Genomic DNA, 18,953 nt, shown 5'->3' with positions numbered 1-18,953 from the left:
AGTCCCGGAGCTGTTGGGCCAACGCGAAGGGCCGGCTCGCATCGCCCCTGTCCAGAGACCGGAAGTGCTGGCGGTGTTGTTCGGGCGAGCGGCCGACCCGCTGGACAATGGCCCGCTTCAGATCGTCGAAAACGAGGAGGTTCGCGACGGGAAGTTGGTGGGCAGCCACCTGAGCTTCTCCAGACAATAACGGAATTAGGCGCATCGGCCATTGCTCACGGGGCCACCGGCCGGCTTCCGCGGATCTTTGGAACAGTTCCAGGAAGACCTCCGGGTCATCTTGCGGTCCCATCTTGTGCAGCGGGACAGTCAGCGGGACGGTGGACTGCTCGGTGGCTCCGTCGCGAACCTCCGTCCAGCTCCGGAACGTCTCGCGGTCCTCCTGCTGGGCTTGGATGATCGCCTGGAAGCGGCGTTCTTGATCCGCACGCAGGTCCAGCAGGGCTTGATGTTGTTCGCGATGTAGGACCGCGAGGGACGTGATGACATCCGCAAATGGCGAAGAGGACGGTTGTGCCTGCATGGCGGCGGCGTGGGTCCTTCTTCCTCCCGGGTTTCGGCACCAGTGTAGAGGTTCGGGTAAGGAAGGCAAGGAAGAGGACACAGGGGTCGGCTGAACTACTGACGTTTTTATTAATAAACTCAAGGTCGTTTCGTGTTCGCACTAGAGTGCACTTTTAACTCATAACATTCGTTGTCAACTCATAACATCCGTCGTCAACACTTCCGGGTTGCGTCCATCCGGGAACTCAATGCACGTCAGTAGTTCCTCCTCTCTCTTCCCGTCCTCCGTTTCTCCATGGCTCTTATACTCTCCCCGCGCCCATTACTGGAATGAGAGACAGGTGTAGGTGGTTTGTGTCTAACCCACTCACTTACCGCTCGTCTCCCGCCTTTCTCTCCTGCTGCAAACCTCGCTGAACCACGCCCCCTCTGCCACAACGGTCTATAAGTGGCAGAGTTGTTTACTTTAATTAGTCTCATTATCAGCATCATTATCTTCAGGCCGATCAGTAAACGCACACGAAAACAAGCAGCGGGATTAATTGCACAAAACATCATATTCAATTGTACGTTTACATTTATTTACATTTTACATTTATGCTTTTGGCAGACGCTTTTATCCAAAGCGACTTACACTGCACTTATTACAGGGACAATCCCCCGGGAGCAACGTGGAGTAGAGTGCCTTGCTCAAGGACACACTGGTGGTGACCAGCAACCTTCTGCATATCAGTTCAGTGGTTTAACCCACTGGACCATCATCTCCAATTATAACAATCATATCCAATCATATCACGACTTCACGCATTAGGGAATCTGCTTTAAGTCAATGCAGAGAGAGGAAGCACGTCTCCTTCTGTAACTTTACCTGCGTGTCGCTGCTGGACAGTATTACTTTATAAAAAACAGTGACTTTTACTCTTTTATTAGTCAATTTTATTAATATTTGCTTTGTTTTATTATTGTAATATGGATTATTTTGTAATCCAGTTTTTGTTTGGTTTTGAGGAGGCACTGCCTCCCTTGCCTCCTCAGAGGAAACGCCCCATATCACACATGTGGCTTCTCTCTGCTGTGGATCCTCTCGTGTTTTTTCAGATTTCCTGACTGACTGAATCTCTGGTCACAGTGTGAACACTTGTAAGGTTTTTCTCCAGTGTGAATCCTCTGGTGCAGTTTTAAACTTCCTGCTGTAGTAAAAGTCTTCTCACACTCAAAGCACATGTACTCTCTCACACCAGTGTGTGTTTTCTCATGTCTATGTAAATATTGCATCAGTGAGAAACTCTTTCCACACACAGAACATGAATGTGGCTTCTCCTTCGTATGAACTGTCAGGTGTGTCTTCAGTTTTGATGGACAATGAAACGTTTTTCCACACTGATCACACTTGAAAGGTTTTTCTCCCATGTGGATCCTCATGTGAATATGAAGGTTTGATAATTTTGTACATCTCTTCCCACACTGGTCACATGTGAATGGCTTCTCTCCAGTGTGGATCCTCATGTGAATCTCTAGACTATCTTTCCTTGAGAAACTCTTCCCACACTGATCACACGAGAACGGCTTCTCTCCGGTGTGGATCCTCATGTGTTTTTTAACAACTGATGTTTGTGAGAAACTCTTCCCACACTGACCACACTTGACCGGCTTCTCTACGGTGTGGATCCTCATGTGTTCTTTAAGGTTTACTGACTGTGTGAAATTCTTCCCGCACTGATCACATGAGTATGGCTTCTCTCCAGTGTGAATCCTCATGTGCCGCTCAAGATTACGTTTCCTTGTGAAACTCTTCCCACACTGACCACACGAGAACGGCTTCTCTCCGGTGTGGATCCTCATGTGTCCTTTAAGAACTGATGTTTGTGAGAAACTCTTCCCACACTGACCACACTTGAACGGCTTCTCTCCAGTGTGGATCCTCATGTGTCCTTTAAGGTTTACTGACTGTGAGAAACTCTTCCCGCACTGATCACATGAGTACGGCTTCTCTCCAGTGTGAACTCTCATATGGATAACAAGACATTGTTTGGTTGAGAGACTCTTTCCACACTGAGTGCAGGTTGTAGATTTCTTGGCTCTTGTTTTCTTTATAAATGTCTTTTTAGTCTTTGAGGGACTCAAAGGTTTTTCTCCAGGTTTGACATGATGTTCCTCCTCCACTTCACTCAGTTCTTCACTCTCCTTGCTCTCTTCCATCACGTCTGAAATGAGGGAAATAATTAATTTAACTTTTAGTATCAAAATTCTAATTTTTGTGAAAGGACATACAGTGAAAGACAAAATGATTAGCCCCCTATGAAATGTTTCATAATTTTTTTAAATAAGTCCCAAGTGTTGTTTTATGGAGCAAAGATTTCTTTCAACACAGCATTTCTAAACATAATACTTTATTTAAGAAACCAGGAGTTTTTGTAATACAAATAGAAACAAATGTATAACAAAGAATAAAAAAAGTCTACCGCATATAATTATTAGCCCTCTGATGTTAATATTCAATAGTGTATCTCTTTTGCTTGATAACAGCCTTTAGTCATTTGTTGTAGTTCTCAACAAGTTTCAGGCATGTCTCCTGAGTCGCAGCCCATTCCTCCTTAGCAGTTCTCTCAAGCTTTGTTGGTCTCCTGACATGGACTCTGGTCTTCAGTTTGCCCCACAGATTTTCTATTGGATTCAAGTCTGGGCTGCAAGGACTCACTTGGCTAGTTTGGAGGCAGTTCTTCACCATGGGGGTATTCCAGAAAGCATGGTTAACATATCCCCATATATACCTTTAACTCTCGGTTGATTAACCCAAACCTTGCTTACTCAAGGTATGCTGGTTCATAACCTTGGCATCATAACATTGGCAGAGGCAGAAGAGTTCCTTAGGGGGACCAACGAGAAGATTCAACTAGTGGCTTAATAGCATGCTGTTTGCTTCAGTTGATAAGAATATCATAGTACATATAGGAAGGATCGACGAGCACCTCAGTGCTTAGCAGCAAAAAGAGAAATGCAACAGAATCTGATTAAATCATTCTGATGCTGAAGTATAGAATGAAGGGATTGAGATGTGGTCCAGATGTATCAAAATAGTTATTTTGGATATTGTGGAGAATGACAAAATAAGTCAACAGTGAATTCTGAATAGGGCTGGGCGATATGGCTGAAAACTGTATCACGATATAAGTGTTTCATATCGGTCGAAATCGATAATTATTGATATTTTTATGACCTATTTAAAATAAGGACCAGGAGAAAAATATTTTACATTTAAACATTTTTATTTTAAACGTAATCTTCCTCTGATTATAATCCCCTCAGTTATAAAGGCAGAAATGTCAACACAACCATGGAAAACACTCAAAATAATTAAAAGTCTAAAATCACAATGAACACTTAACAATTATCTCTTAACATTAAGGTGCAGTGCCTCCGTTATTTCTTTGTAACGGTTACCGTTTAGATGCTTTGTCATAAGTCACTGATGCAGAGTAACATTACCTGTGTAACATGTTGTTTCAAAGGCTGAATCCGATATTGCCCCCTATACCCTTAAATAGGGGCGATTTCGGATTCAGCCAAAGTCAAAAATAGCACAACAGCATATATAGCATATACTGTTTGACTAATAATACTATACTGTTTGACTAATATCTGAGTTGGATATGGTGTCTCTGGCTGGGGAGCTAACTGGTGCACACCATGGTCCAAGCCACATAAAAATAAATAAATAAATAAATAAACCTTCTATTCCTACGAGTCACAACCAAACTAAGCGAGCTTGGTCTGGAGGTGCCTGTTATGACTCAACAAAGCACAGAGGGTTAATTTTTGGGGTTGAGCGTCACTGGTGGTCGTGGAAGGGCGCCCAGACCTAGAGAATAGTATCCACATCAATCTTTTTGACTAGTCTAAATGTATAATTATTATTATTGTTACTATTACTATTATTATAAATTACTAATGCTACCACTACTACTATTATTATTATTACTAATTTTAATACTATTATTATTATTATTATTATACATCACAAATGTTTCTACCACAATCACTCTTATTATCATGAATATTATTATTACTACTACTAATACTATTACTACTATTATTATTATTAATACCATTATTGTTATTATACATTAGAAATGTTACCACTACTATTACTAATGCTGCGTTCACACCAAACGCGAATTGAGCGTCAGGCGTGAGTGATTTCAATGTTAAGTCAATGGAAAGGCGCGTTGACGCGCGTCTGGAGGTCTCGCGGCGCGGAAGGCGCGTTACGCGCGGCGCGAAGGACGCGAATCCGCCTCATTCGCGCGTCCAGTTCGTGCCATTGAGCGTCTTGCGCGATACGCGCGTTACACGCGAATGGTGCTTTTGTGCATTCACGCGTTTGAAGCGAATTCGCGTCTGACGCCCGAGTTGAAATTTTTTTACTTTGGCGTCAATTCGCGCCGCGTTAACCAATCAGGAGCCTGCTTGCTGCTGTCACGTGGTAAAGTGACGTGTATGAGAAACCCTGCATAAATTAAAAATAGTACTATTGTGTCACAAAATGTAGTTTTAAGACTTTTTCAGGTGGGAATGTAGTTGTTTAAAGCTCAAATCTGTGGTTTATTTATAAAGAGAGCGCCTATTTAAAAAAAATAATCTTGTGTTTTTGGAGTTGTGAGATCCAGGCGATCACGGGCAATCACTGCTCATAACACCGGCGAGAGCAGGCATTCCTCGGCTAGTCCTTCTGGCGTCTGCCGCTGGCTCTGATGTCCTGTAGTGGTTCGTTTTGTGTAGATCTAACGGCCGACCTTTGCTCTCATGAATCTATAATTTGTTGTCTGCCAAATCGTTTTGACTGAGGGCAAAGAGAAGTTTCATAACTTTATATTTTAAGGATATTTAAACATACATGCAGTTGTCTGGACCACATTTGTGTGGCTATTAATGCTTAATATATATTTTTAATGAAAATGAAAAGAGGCAGAGTTGCGTTTTATGACATATTTCTCCTGGAGTGCCTTGAAGGCGCGTCAATTTCGCTTCCAGCGCTCGATTTCTACGCGCGTCCAATTCTCTGCTGACGCGCGAATGCATTCAAAATGTTCGCGCGTGAAACTAGACGCGGTAGACGCGATTTTGACGCTCAATTTGTGTTTGGTGTGAACGCAGCATAATATTATCATGAATATACCACTACTACTGGTACTATTACTATTGTTGTTATAACTATTGTTACTATTATGATTACTACTTCTACTGCAACTCTATTTCTATTCTCTTTCCCTTGGTTTTTCTTTTGTTCTCTGTCTCCTTTTGTTTTTTGGGGGGGTTTTTTCTCTCTCTCCTTTTTTTGGGCTGAGCCATTGCAGCTTGATGCAACTTTGTAATGTAATTGGTTTTGTTTTGTCCGTATTCTGTTGTTTCTTTCGTTACAACGTGTATTGTTTTGAGCATCAATAAAAAAAAAATTAAAAAAAAAAGAATAGCGTGAATAGCATAATGGTGAGCGTGTCGAGTATAAACACCTCCCCAAACGAACGAGGCGCGCGCGCTGTCAGCGGAGGCTCGTGCTGCTGAGTCAGACAGAAGTATAAATAAGACAGTCTTGCATAATTTGCAGACGACATTGCTCTGACTACGGTCAGGCTTATAAAATCCAAAAAACTGCCATACTGGCGAGCTGACTTGTTTTCCTGTTTTATCAACAATTTCCTCACTCGCTGTGGCACTCATTTTCCACTTATCACTCCACGCCGGTTCTGTTTACTGAGGAATGAATCCACCACGAGACAACGATATGGCGCAACCAAAATGATAGTTATCTGATTGGCTGTTAGCCTGTCACTCCCTACGTTGCTTGGTTACCAGAGAGCGAGTGCCTTTGTTCATGCAACCAAACTTGCTTCGCAACTTCTGGTTTCTTCCGACGAAGAAAACAAATTTATCGAAAGCTTTATCGAATGCATTTTTTATTGATATCTAGGGCTGCACGATATGAGGAAAAGCTGCGATGTGCGATAACATTGTTTAATATTGCGATGACGATATGACTTTCGATAAATATTTAAATGTGAATGTTAGCTATACTGTTCCCATGTCTTAGTGCTTTAATAGGTCGTGTTCAGTGTTGGGCAGTAACGGAATACCGGCATTACGTATTCAGAATACATATTATGAGTAACTGTATTTCGTTACAGTTACAATTTAAATAGTTGATATTTAGAATACAGTTACATTGTTGAAATCAATGGATAACATTAACGATACTTCTCTGTTTCATAAGTTTATTTACTTTCTAAATAAATTAAGGCAACTCAATGCATTTCTCAGAAGCCCCAAAATGAAAACGAAAAAATTCACGGTTTGCGTGATCAGTCATAATGGAGTCGGAAGAGGAGCAGCAGGAGCTAGAGGTAGAGATGGAGCCAGAACAACAGATCCAGGGCAAGAATGCGTTTCTATCTTGGAAATTCAAACAGCATTTCATATTAAAGAAAGAGAAGGGAGAACGAAATATAACACTGCAGTGTAGCTGTGCAGTGGCGCGGTGGTTGGGGGTGGTGGCTACACACGCATGCACGCCTATTTATATATATAAATTCGTTATATATTCGTTAAATATATTAATAGTTTATATTTTTAAAATGTAGGCTATTTAATTGAGATTGAGGTGTGTGTATATATACCTCAATTAAATAGCCTACATTTTGAAAATAAAAAATATAAGGCTCAAACATGCGTGTTTATTTTAGTAGGCCTACTTCCGTCAGTGAAACAACATAGCCTACTACAGCCTTTAAAACATTTAAATAAATATCTGTAAATAATTGAAATGTAGGCTAAATAATATAAGTTAAATATTAGTTAAAGAATAGAAGAAAGTCGCTGTAATAGGGGGAAACTCTTCAAAACTACGAACGCAAGGCAAGCGGACTTTGACCTCAATATCAAAACTACGTCTGGGAAATAATAACGTGAAGCGAACAAACAAATTCAGACAAGACTAGGGCGACATTAAGGGATAATAATCAGGGCCTAACATTAACAACCGCCTTTTGCGGGTATATTTCGGCTGCACACTAGCCACTTTGGCGGTTGAACTTATAGTCTTCTCAAAAGCCATCTGTTTGCGTTGCGCATTATAACCAATCACACGTGTTTCTATTGAGTTTATGAATGCAATGTCTCATAATCAGAGGCGTTCAGATTAGCCGGAGTTTTGTTCAGAGTGCGCTCTCACTCACTGAAATCTCTCAAAGCAGAGATAAACGGGCGATGTACGCAGGAGATTCACTCATCATACAGTGGTTGACTGTTTTTGTTCTATTTCAGCAGCGAAAATAGTTTCAAACAAACACAGCAGAACCACAGTGCATCTGATATGACTGGCATAAAGTTGGCGAATTTAGGGACCGTCTCTAAAGTTACATACAATGTTGGTAACGTTATACACGTTTCTAAGTTCAATAGCATTTGAAGAGAATGACTTGTGGCGTTCACACCGGATGCGATTCGCGTGAATCGCGTGTGACATTCACTGCACAACAGACGCGAATTCGCGTCATGGGCGGGGCTTCTGTCAGCGGCTCGTCTCGTTGAGAAATGGTTGACATGGGCTGTTTACATGTCTTTTTTTGTTAAAATCTACTGTTAATGTGTGACAAAACGTAGTTTTAAGACTTTTTCAGTCGATAATGTAGTTGTTTAAAGCTCAAATCTGTGGTTTATTTATATAAAGAGTGCCTATTTGAACATTTTATCTGGCGTTTTCGGAGTTGTGAGCTCCAGCGGATCAGTGTGGTGGTTATAAAAATATATAAAACTAATAATAATTAGTGTCATCAGAATATGTCGTCATTGAAAAATAAACTGAATGTCATTAATGCACAGTGTATGATTTTGGATGATGGCGATTGGTATTCCTTGCTTACTATGGATGATCGATCATTTGATTATTTTTGTCTTGGGACTTTCACCTGCTGGGGGAGGGGCGCGCTGCTCAGACAATACAGAGACTCAGAAGATATTGCAGCAGCCGTGTTCCTGTGTCTTTTATTGACTTTATATCTCCCCTAATCAGGTATGATATTAGCAAATTGTAGTAAAAATACACTTTATATAAGTCAAGGCTGTGAAAAATGGCAAGTGTCATTGTTTGAAGTGTATTCATTGTATATATATATATGTGTCTAAAAGTTCGGTTCAAGTTTCCCGCGTGTGTATCACATGTACAACTGGCGAATGTTAAATTAATGGCAGAGACCATGCGGTCATATAAATGTGAAAACGGAGTGAATTAATACCACATTGGTGTTTTTGAGAACTAATTTAACAGTTAAGTTACAGGTGACAGTGCTTAAAAAAAAAGGAATCTGTTGGTTCAGAAGAGAAAGTGTAATATGTGTTCATGCTAATGGTGTGTAAAGAGATTAGTTTTGCTGATATGCTATAATTCCTGAGTTAATTTAAGAAGTTTAAAAGAGTTGAAGATATGGTAAACGGCACATATGTTTAAAATGTAGAGTATCATATGTGAATATTGTATGTAATAAGCAGTACGTATTATTAATATGCATTGTAATTCAAGTTTCTATTGAAATTATTTGTTTAATTGATGGAGACTGTATCTGTTGAGAAGCTATATGTGAGTAATTCTATATTTTATTTGTCTGTATATTGTTTTTCTCTAAAAGAGATATGTTGTTATACTTTTCATTGATATATGAGAATGCAGAAATATTTGCATTAATTTCAGACAATACAGAGACTCAGAAGATATTGCAGCAGCCGTGTTCCTGTGTCTTTTATTGACTTTATATCTCCCCTAATCAGGTGGTTAGGGTACTACATCAGCAGCGGGGCAACCTTTCCTCAGCCAGTCCTTCTGCCGCTGGCTCTGATGTCTCTGTGGTGTGTCTCGAGCTATAATTCGTCTTGTAACGGCCGATCTTTGGTCTCATGGATCTATAATTTGTTCCCTGGGAAATCGTTTAGGCTGAGGGCAAAGTGAAGTTTCATTACTTTTTTAATTTTAGACTATAACTGTACGTTACAGTTGTAACGTTAGCCTACTAGCACTGACTTTGAATGTGTGAGTGAATTGTTTGCTTTATTTCATGTGTAGCTTATTATACCTTTTACTTATACTTTTGTATTATTGATCATACATAAACTTGCATTTAACAAAAAGAGACTGGGTTGTGTTTCATGTCATTTAATGTTATCACAGTGATAATCATATTGTCTGAACCAGATATTAATATACAGATTTTCTCCTCATTGTTGTCACTACTAGAGCAAGCTCCTGATTGGTTAACGTGGCGCGAATATTCGGCAAAGTTCAGATTTTTCAACTTGAAAAATTCAAAACGCTCAATTCGCATAATTCACGCCGCCTCATTCGCGCGGATCGCGCCGCAGAATGCCATTTTGTGTCTCTGCATTAACTTAACATGTAAATCACTCACGTGAATCGCGTCCGGTGTGAACGCACCATTACAGTCATAAAACTGACTGTAAAGTGTTCATCTAGGTGTCAGGTATGATGCACAACTTTTGATATTTAATCAAATAAACTGTCAAATCATATGAAAATATGGATATGCATTATTTCACTAGTAGTATACTGTTTGGGCTCATACACAAAATATGCTAGATTTAAATGTGTCATAGCTGATAGAACACTGATGAGAATATTGCTTGAGAATATATTTCCAGAGATAATATTAGAGATTATATTTACACCAAATTATTATTATATATGCGTTGCTATTGACAACGCAGTGTTTCCCACACATAGACTAATTCGTGGCGGTGCGCCACCAGTGTTTCCCACACATAGATTAATTCGTCGCGGTGCGCCACAGAATCAACACGGCCGCCACATATTGCGTGTCGTTCTTCTTTTAAAATTTTTTTTTTTACCCTATTTAAAACACGCAGTGTATTCGTTCAGCTGCACTTTCTTTCCCTGCTCTCCCTCCGTCTCTATGTCACTCACGTGCGTCTCTCGCTCTCAAACGCCAATCCTGCTTTTGTCATGAAGCAAAATCTAAGCTTTTACATTTTTTTAAAAGTTTTAATACGGAATTCAAACAATAAATAGCGTTTTGGCGCTAATGTGGCATAACAGTTAAAGCCAGAGGCGACATGCACTCATCTCCCGGAGGTACGGCGCGCACGGTCACATGGTTCACGGAGCTCTCTATACTTCTAGCGCTGGGTCAATACATTTGAATGGATAGACGACAGTTTCACTATTCAGATATTTGCAGCAAGTTTTGGTAAACAGTACAGCATAGTGTGCATTGCTTATTACGTCAACCACATTTACAGTATAATTTTATTATGGAGAGTGATGGAGATCCAACATCTTGACATTAATGTTAATGTTTTTCTTGTATTTAGCCCTCAGGTATTCCTCACTTATTGGTTACACTTGTACTCATTGGTGGTCAAATGTGACCAAACACCTTAACTATTTTTCAATTAAATAAATGTTCTATATTTTAGTTTAATAATATTTATTGAATATTTTGAGGAGATCTTTTGGTACTAAATAGGCCTATTATTTGTGCAATAATTATGGTCCATTAATGACCATTTAATGAATTAAATAAAAATAAATACTTCTAATATATATATTTTTATTTATATTACAATTAGTGTAGTAATTAATGTTAAAATGGAGAAATCCAATGCAAATTAGAGTCATTATGTGTCTGGAAAAATAATTAATTTCATTTGTAATGCCATGGTTTACCCACTATAGGTGTCTGTATGGCTCTTTAATCCATATACATGTATCTAGTCTAGTTGCTCAAAGTATTGCAGATCATAACTGCTTACTTATTTTTAGGTTTTGTATTTGAATACATTTAGACATGATCAAACAATAGATTTCTTTAAATGTTTGTCTATAGTTTGAAATAGTGATAAAAAGGCAAACTTATTTTTCCTTATATGTACAGTAGGCTATATACATATGAATTGATACTGAATCAAGAAATAAATCGATATTTCTGCCAATCACCAACCCCAAATACCCCACCCTAATCCCCACCCGCCCGCCGCTGCCCGCCCACCACCACAAATTGGTTTCTTATCTGTGGGAAACACTGCAACGGCCATTATAAGGAAGGAAATCCCAAAGAATAGAATCTATCTTAAAAAAAATGGGGGCTTGGGTGTCACTGTCACTGTCTACATAAACCAAAACTGTAGCTACAACCTGTCCACATACAAAACATGAACAGCAGTTACAACAAACGTTAGACACTTTATTTCCACTTTTCTAATATTTTCCTCATTTTTATTGAAAATAAACGCCTTTACGATCTGATATGTGAGCGAGTTCGGCAAAAGGCGGTTTCGAACCGCAGGTTGAATTGCGTCAAAACATCGTGCCAAGCACTTTACCCCTACACTATCACAACTGACAGACCTGTTCCTAGGTTTCCAGAATGAACCTACGCTTGGAATTGAAAAGCTTACCGTTACTTGTGGTCTGATGGATGGGCTCTCCCGTGTTTAATGCAAGTTTTTAAAAGTCCTTTATATAGAATTTTGCATCGCTGCTGTTTATCTATCACACAACTGCAAATTATAGGCTAAGACTGAATAGGTAAACACACTTCATGAACACGCATGAGACAGCCTGACACCTAATTGCCTAACACAGCTGTCAATCAAACTCATCAAGCATTATGCAAAAACCAGAGACTGTAAAAAAAACACATTTTATTTATTTCAGTATTTGAGATATAATAATTTTGTAATTACATTAAAATAATTTAAACAACTGTTATTTAACAAATATTATTATATTTGTTTAATAAACTGGAGAGGCCTAGTCATCATAGTGGGCGGCAGGCCCGCCCGCTGGCTACGCCCCTGATGAATATACAAACTCAATCAATGTTGTTGATCTGAAAATTTATTCAGCCTTGTCCCCGTTATGATTGAATCACTGGACCGGATACCGTGTCTCTGTCCCCCCTGTCTTGTGTCTCTGTCCCCCCTGTCTTGTGTCTCTGTCCCCCGTCTTGTGTCTCTGTCCCCACTGTCTTGTGTCTCTGTCCCCACTGTCTTGTGTCTCTGTCCCCACTGTCTTGTCTCTCTGTCCCCCCTGTCTTGTCTCTCTGTCCCCCCTGTCTTGTCTCTCTGTCCCCCCTCTCTTGTGTCTCTGTCCCCCCTGTCTTGTGTCTCTGTCCCCACTGTCTTGTGTCTCTGTCCCCACTGTCTTGTGTATCTGTCCCCCTGTCTTGTGTCTCTGTCCCCCTGTCTTGTGTCTCTGTCCCCACTGTCTTGTGTCTCTGTCCCCCCTGTGTTGTCTCTCTGTCCCCCCTCTCTTGTGTCTCTGTCCCCCCTGTCTTGTGTCTCTGTCCCCACTGTCTTGTGTCTCTGTCCCCCTGTCTTGTGTCTCTGTCCCCCTGTCTTGTGTTTCTGTCCCCACTGTCTTGTGTCTCTGTCCCCACTGTCTTGTCTCTCTGTCCACCCTGTCTTGTGTCTCTGTCCCCACTGTCTTGTCTCTCTGTCCCCCCTCTCTTGTGTCTCTGTCCCCACTGTCTTGTGTCTCTGTCCCCACTGTCTTGTGTCTCTGTCCCCACTGTCTTGTGTCTCTGTCCCCCTGTCTTGTGTCTCTGTCCCCACTGTCTTGTCTCTCTGTCCACCCTGTCTTGTCTCTGCCCCCCCCGTCTTGTGTCTCTGTCCCCACTGTCTTGTCTCTCTGTCCACCCTGTCTTGTGTCTCTGTCCCCACTGTCTTGTGTCTCTGTCCCCACTGTCTTGTGTCTATGTCCCCCTGTCTTGTCTCTCTGTCCACCCTGTCTTGTCTCTCTGTCCACCCTGTCTTGTGTCTCTGTCCCCACTGTCTTGTGTCTCTGTCCCCACTGTCTTGTCTCTCTGTCCCCCTGTCTTGTGTCTCTGTCCCCCCTGTCTTGTGTCTCTGTCCCCACTGTCTTGTGTCTCTGTCCCCCCTGTGTTGTCTCTCTGTCCCCCCTCTCTTGTGTCTCTGTCCCCCCTCTCTTGTGTCTCTGTCCCCCCTGTCTTGTGTCTCTGTCCCCCCTGTCTTGTGTCTCTGTCCCCACTGTCTTGTGTCTCTGTCCCCCTGTCTTGTGTCTCTGTCCCCACTGTCTTGTGTCTCTGTCCCCACTGTCTTGTGTCTCTGTCCCCACTGTCTTGTGTCTATGTCCCCCTGTCTTGTCTCTCTGTCCACCCTGTCTTGTATCTCTGTCCCCGTCTTGTGTCTCTGTCCCCCCTGTCTTGTGTCTCTGCCCCCCCTGTCTTGTCTCCTTCCACCCTGTCTTGTGTCTCTGTCCCCACTGTCTTGTCTCTCTGTCCACCCTGTCTTGTGTCTCTGTCCCCCTGTCTTGTGTCTCTGTCCACCCTGTCTTGTGTCTCTGTCCCCCTGTCTTGTGTCTCTGTCCACCCTGTCTTGTGTCTCTGCCCCCCTGTCTTGTGTCTCTGTCCACCCTGTCTTGTGTCTCTGTCCCCCTGTCTTGTGTCTCTGTCCCCCCTGTCTTGTGTCTCTGTCCCCACTGTCTTGTGTCTCTGTCCCCCCTGTCTTGTGTCTCTGTCCCCACTGTCTTGTCTCTCTGTCCACCCTGTCTTGTGTCTCTGTCCCCACTGTCTTGTCTCTCTGTCCACCCTGTCTTGTGTCTCTATCCCCCTGTCTTGTGTCTCTGTCCCCCTGTCTTGTGTCTCTGTCCCCCTGTCTTGTGTCTCTGTCCCCCGGTCATGTGTCTCTGTCCACCCTGTCTTGTGTCTCTATCCACCCTGTCTTGTGTCTCTGTCCCCCTGTCTTGTGTCTCTGTCCCCCGGTCATGTGTCTCTGTCCCCACTGTCTTGTCTCTCTGTCCACCCTGTCTTGTGTCTCTGTCCCCCTGTCTTGTGTCTCTGTCCCCCTGTCTTGTGTCTCTGTCCCCCGGTCATGTGTCTCTGTCCCCACTGTCTTGTCTCTCTGTCCACCCTGTCTTGTGTCTCTATCCCCCTGTCTTGTGTCTCTGTCCCCCTGTCTTGTGTCTCTGTCCCCCTGTCTTGTGTCTCTGTCCACCCTGTCTTGTGTCTCTGTCCCCCCCTGTCTTGTGTCTCTGTCCCTACTGTCTTGTGTCTCTGTCCCCCCTGTCTTGTGTCTCTGTCCCCACTGTCTTGTCTCTCTGTCCACCCTGTCTTGTGTCTCTGTCCCCACTGTCTTGTCTCTCTGTCCACCCTGTCTTGTGTCTCTATCCCCCTGTCTTGTGTCTCTGTCCCCCTGTCTTGTGTCTCTGTCCCCCTGTCTTGTGTCTCTGTCCCACGTCTTGTGTGTGTCTCTGTCCCCCTGTCTTGTGTCTCTGTCCCCCTGTCTTGTGTCTCTGTCCCCCTGTCTTGTGTCTCTGTCCCCCTGTCTTGTGTGTGTCTCTGTCCCCCTGTCTTGTGTGTGTCTCTGTCCCCCTGTCTTGTGTCTCTGTCCACCCTGTCTTGTGTCTCTGCCCCCCTGTCTTGTGTCTCTGTCCACCCTGTCTTGTGTCTCTGTCCCCCTGTCTTGTGTCTCTGTCCCCACTGTCTTGTGTCTCTGTCCCCCCTGTCTTGTGTCTCTGTCCCCCTGTCTTGTGTCTCTGTCCACCCTGTCTTGTGTCTCTGCCCCCCTGTCTTGTGTCTCTGTCCACCCTGTCTTGTGTCTCTGTCCCCCTGTCTTGTGTCTCTGTCCCCACTGTCTTGTGTCTCTGTCCCCCCTGTCTTGTGTCTCTGTCCCCACTGTCTTGTCTCTCTGTCCACCCTGTCTTGTGTCTCTGTCCCCACTGTCTTGTCTCTCTGTCCACCCTGTCTTGTGTCTCTATCCCCCTGTCTTGTGTCTCTGTCCCCCTGTCTTGTGTCTCTGTCCCCCTGTCTTGTGTCTCTGTCCCCCGGTCATGTGTCTCTGTCCACCCTGTCTTGTGTCTCTATCCACCCTGTCTTGTGTCTCTGTCCCCCTGTCTTGTGTCTCTGTCCCCCGGTCATGTGTCTCTGTCCCCACTGTCTTGTCTCTCTGTCCACCCTGTCTTGTGTCTCTGTCCCCCTGTCTTGTGTCTCTGTCCCCCTGTCTTGTGTCTCTGTCCCCCGGTCATGTGTCTCTGTCCCCACTGTCTTGTCTCTCTGTCCACCCTGTCTTGTGTCTCTATCCCCCTGTCTTGTGTCTCTGTCCCCCTGTCTTGTGTCTCTGTCCCCCTGTCTTGTGTCTCTGTCCACCCTGTCTTGTGTCTCTGTCCCCCCCTGTCTTGTGTCTCTGTCCCTACTGTCTTGTGTCTCTGTCCCCCCTGTCTTGTGTCTCTGTCCCCACTGTCTTGTCTCTCTGTCCACCCTGTCTTGTGTCTCTGTCCCCACTGTCTTGTCTCTCTGTCCACCCTGTCTTGTGTCTCTATCCCCCTGTCTTGTGTCTCTGTCCCCCTGTCTTGTGTCTCTGTCCCCCTGTCTTGTGTCTCTGTCCCACGTCTTGTGTGTGTCTCTGTCCCCCTGTCTTGTGTCTCTGTCCCCCTGTCTTGTGTCTCTGTCCCCCTGTCTTGTGTCTCTGTCCCCCTGTCTTGTGTGTGTCTCTGTCCCCCTGTCTTGTGTGTGTCTCTGTCCCCCTGTCTTGTGTCTCTGTCCCCCTGTCTTGTGTCTCTGTCCCACGTCTTGTGTCTCTGTCCCACGTCTTGTGTGTGTCTCTGTCCCCCTGTCTTGTGTCTCTGTCCCCCTGTCTTGTGTCTCTGTCCCCCTGTCTTGTGTGTGTCTCTGTCCCCCTGTCTTGTGTGTGTCTCTGTCCCCCTGTCTTGTGTCTCTGTCCCACGTCTTGTGTCTCTGTCCCCCTGTCTTGTGTCTCTGTCCACCCTGTCTTGTGTTTCTGTCCCCCTGTCTTGTGTCTCTGTCCCACGTCTTGTGTGTGTCTCTGTCCCCCTGTCTTGTGTCTCTGTCCCCCTGTCTTGTGTCTCTGTCCCCCTGTCTTGTGTCTCTGTCCCCCTGTCTTGTGTGTGTCTCTGTCCCCCTGTCTTGTGTCTCTGTCCCCCTGTCTTGTGTCTCTGTCCCCCTGTCTTGTGTCTCTGTCCCACGTCTTGTGTGTCTCTGTCCCCCTGTCTTGTGTCTCTGTCCCCCTGTCTTGTGTCTCTGTCCCCCGTCTTGTGTCTCTGTCCCACGTCTTGTGTGTGTCTCTGTCCCCCTGTCTTGTGTCTCTGTCCCCCGTCTTGTGTGTGTCTCTGTCCCCCCTCTCTTGTGTCTCTGTCTCATGTGTCTCTAGTCTCCGGTGGGGCAGTAGACTAAATTTGGGTGTTATATACTCCCAACAGAGGAGCTCACTAGAAGGAGATTTCCTTAGAAGGTAGAGAAACATATGCCCTTTCTTAAAATAGATTGTAAACATCATGGAACAAATGCATGCCACTGTATGCATCAGTGGAAACCTATATATATTCCTGTACCAAATATAACTCAAACATGTCTCTCCTTGGGACTAATGTACAGACACAGCCTGACTTTACATTGTACATTATACAAATAAGTATAAAAATTAATAATAAAAAAAAAACACTGAAAATGTAGATTAAACAATAAAATTGCAATCTTCAGTGTTTATGCTCTGGCACTGCAGGATTATTGCACGTGATGTTAACTGCGCATGCGTCTCACTTGTGAAACTGAGACATAGTTTCAAACTTACACAATATAATATAAGAGCACATCAAATACTTCACCGATAAACAACACAAGAAGATTATATGGCATTAAGACAATGTAGCCTATATAGGCGACAAGATAATGTGCAAACCGACATATTAATGTAAACATTCAGACGGAATGCCGCGGGAGCGCTCCTTAATGTCTCTTAGGAATATAGTAATCACTAATGAAGAGAAGATACTTACACACAATCCACAAAGTCTGTCCCTTCTGACTACTTTAACTGTTAATAACTAAACACAAGCACATCTCTACATCCTCACGCTCTGATCTCTGGTTCTCCGCGGGAAGTTTTGGAGCAGTCCAAATCACGAGCATAGGTGGGGGAGTTCCATTTGAGTCCATTTGTGAGGGTGGCCTTCTTTACATTACTGATGTTTTATCCCTAAATCACAGCATTGTCTCTCAGTAGAGCAGTTTATTAGTCTTTTGTCATATATCCTGACTGGAATAATGTGTTTGTAAGAGCAAACAGTCAGAATAAAGTGAGATGATCTGCTGATGATCCTGAATGTCTTGTTGAATGAGTGTTGATAGTCTGAGGCTCATCAATATTAACAGAGCTGCTGAAAAGACTCTTTATTTCATCTCAATAGTTCCTGTTTTCACTTCATTTATTATGATGATGTCTTCACATCTCCTGTAAATTCACACTTAAAGCTCTTTTCATTGGTGTCAACAGACCAAGGCTTTTTCATAATCAAGCTTAGCAAAGCAAACACTTCAAGAAAAGAAAAACACACTCACGTCTAAGGTATAAACTTAAAGATGCAAACTTCTGTGTAAAGCAAGTTTGGATTATCTTATGTGTCGAGTAATTCAAACTTCTCTTGCAACCTGAACATTTCACAATTGGAGCATTCAAATTGACTTTCCAACATAAAACACTCAACGTCATTCATTCATTATTCAATCTTTCCATTTGTCTGATAACCTTTATCATCTGTTTTCCTCTCCAGATCAACCCTCTACTGTGAGGATAACTGTACACAAACCTGTATTTTACTGAAGACATGCATCAATATAATATTTACGTATATCCTTCTCCCCTACTGGCCGCTTCAGGAACAACAGGGGCGTGAAACTCCCATATATGAGACTTCTCAGGGTCTTCACAAGAGTATTTCCTAAAAGGAGATCAAGACTTAAATGGTTAGAAAAAGGGGGAAAAAATATTAAATGTTTTTTTTTTGGCCTTGAAAAAAGAAACAGTGATTTTGCCTCAGTTTCAAACTAATGATTAACAACAAAATTGTAGATAATTCTTTAGATATTCCGAAATTTGTTGCTAAATTTTTCAGTAATTTGTATTCTTCCCCTTTGACTACTTCCAACATTGATGTTTTTTTTTAAATCTTTATGAGTGATACCAAACCATTGATGAAAACTTTCAGAATGTGTGTGATTGAGAGAGTGCATTAACTTGCTAAAAAATAATAAATCTCCAGGCAATGACGGCCTAACAGGAGAATTGTATAAGACGTTTTATAACGAACTTTCACCTTTTCTATTATTAGTATTTGTAGAAGCTATAGAGAAAGGTGAATTTCCTGCTACACTAAAACAAGGAGTTATAACACTGATTCCCAAACCTAACTTATTGAAAACTGGAGGCCTATTAGTTTGCTCAATAATGACAGTAAGTTGTTTGCAATGATTTTTCCTAGAAGAATGAAACAAGGTTTAGACAAAATATAAGATTTATAACAGTCTGGTTTTATGCAAGGCCGTCTAAATAATATTAGACTAGTCTTAGATATGATTTATTGATGATGATAGTTTCATTTCATTTATTGATTT

At 42.7% G+C, this 18,953-nt stretch overlaps 1 protein-coding gene across 1 annotated transcript; it reads right to left on the bottom strand.

The window, feature by feature from the left end:
* Positions 1-1,065: 1,065 nt before the first annotated feature.
* LOC307135959 (uncharacterized protein) lies at positions 1,066-17,425 on the bottom strand. The gene is made up of 2 exons (XM_079832692.1): positions 17,339-17,425; positions 1,066-2,708 (listed from the first exon to the last, which is right to left on the bottom strand). The coding sequence occupies exon 2, from the start codon at positions 2,701-2,703 to the stop codon at positions 1,555-1,557; it is 1,149 nt and encodes a 382-aa protein (XP_079688818.1). The 5' UTR covers positions 2,704-2,708; positions 17,339-17,425; the 3' UTR covers positions 1,066-1,554.
* Between the last annotated feature and the right edge of the window lie 1,528 nt (positions 17,426-18,953).

This window comes from Gobio gobio, assembly GCF_949357685.1.
Source record: "Gobio gobio genome assembly, chromosome: 1".
NCBI lineage: Eukaryota > Metazoa > Chordata > Actinopteri > Cypriniformes > Gobionidae > Gobio > Gobio gobio.
The sequence above is the reverse complement of the archived record's forward strand: the minus strand, read 5'-3'. Positions and strand labels throughout refer to the sequence as shown.

Coding starts and splice junctions, on each gene's coding strand:
- LOC307135959 (XM_079832692.1), bottom strand. CDS start 2,703: ATGGAAGAGAGCAAGGAGAGTGAAGAACTGAGTGAAGTGGAGGAGGAA.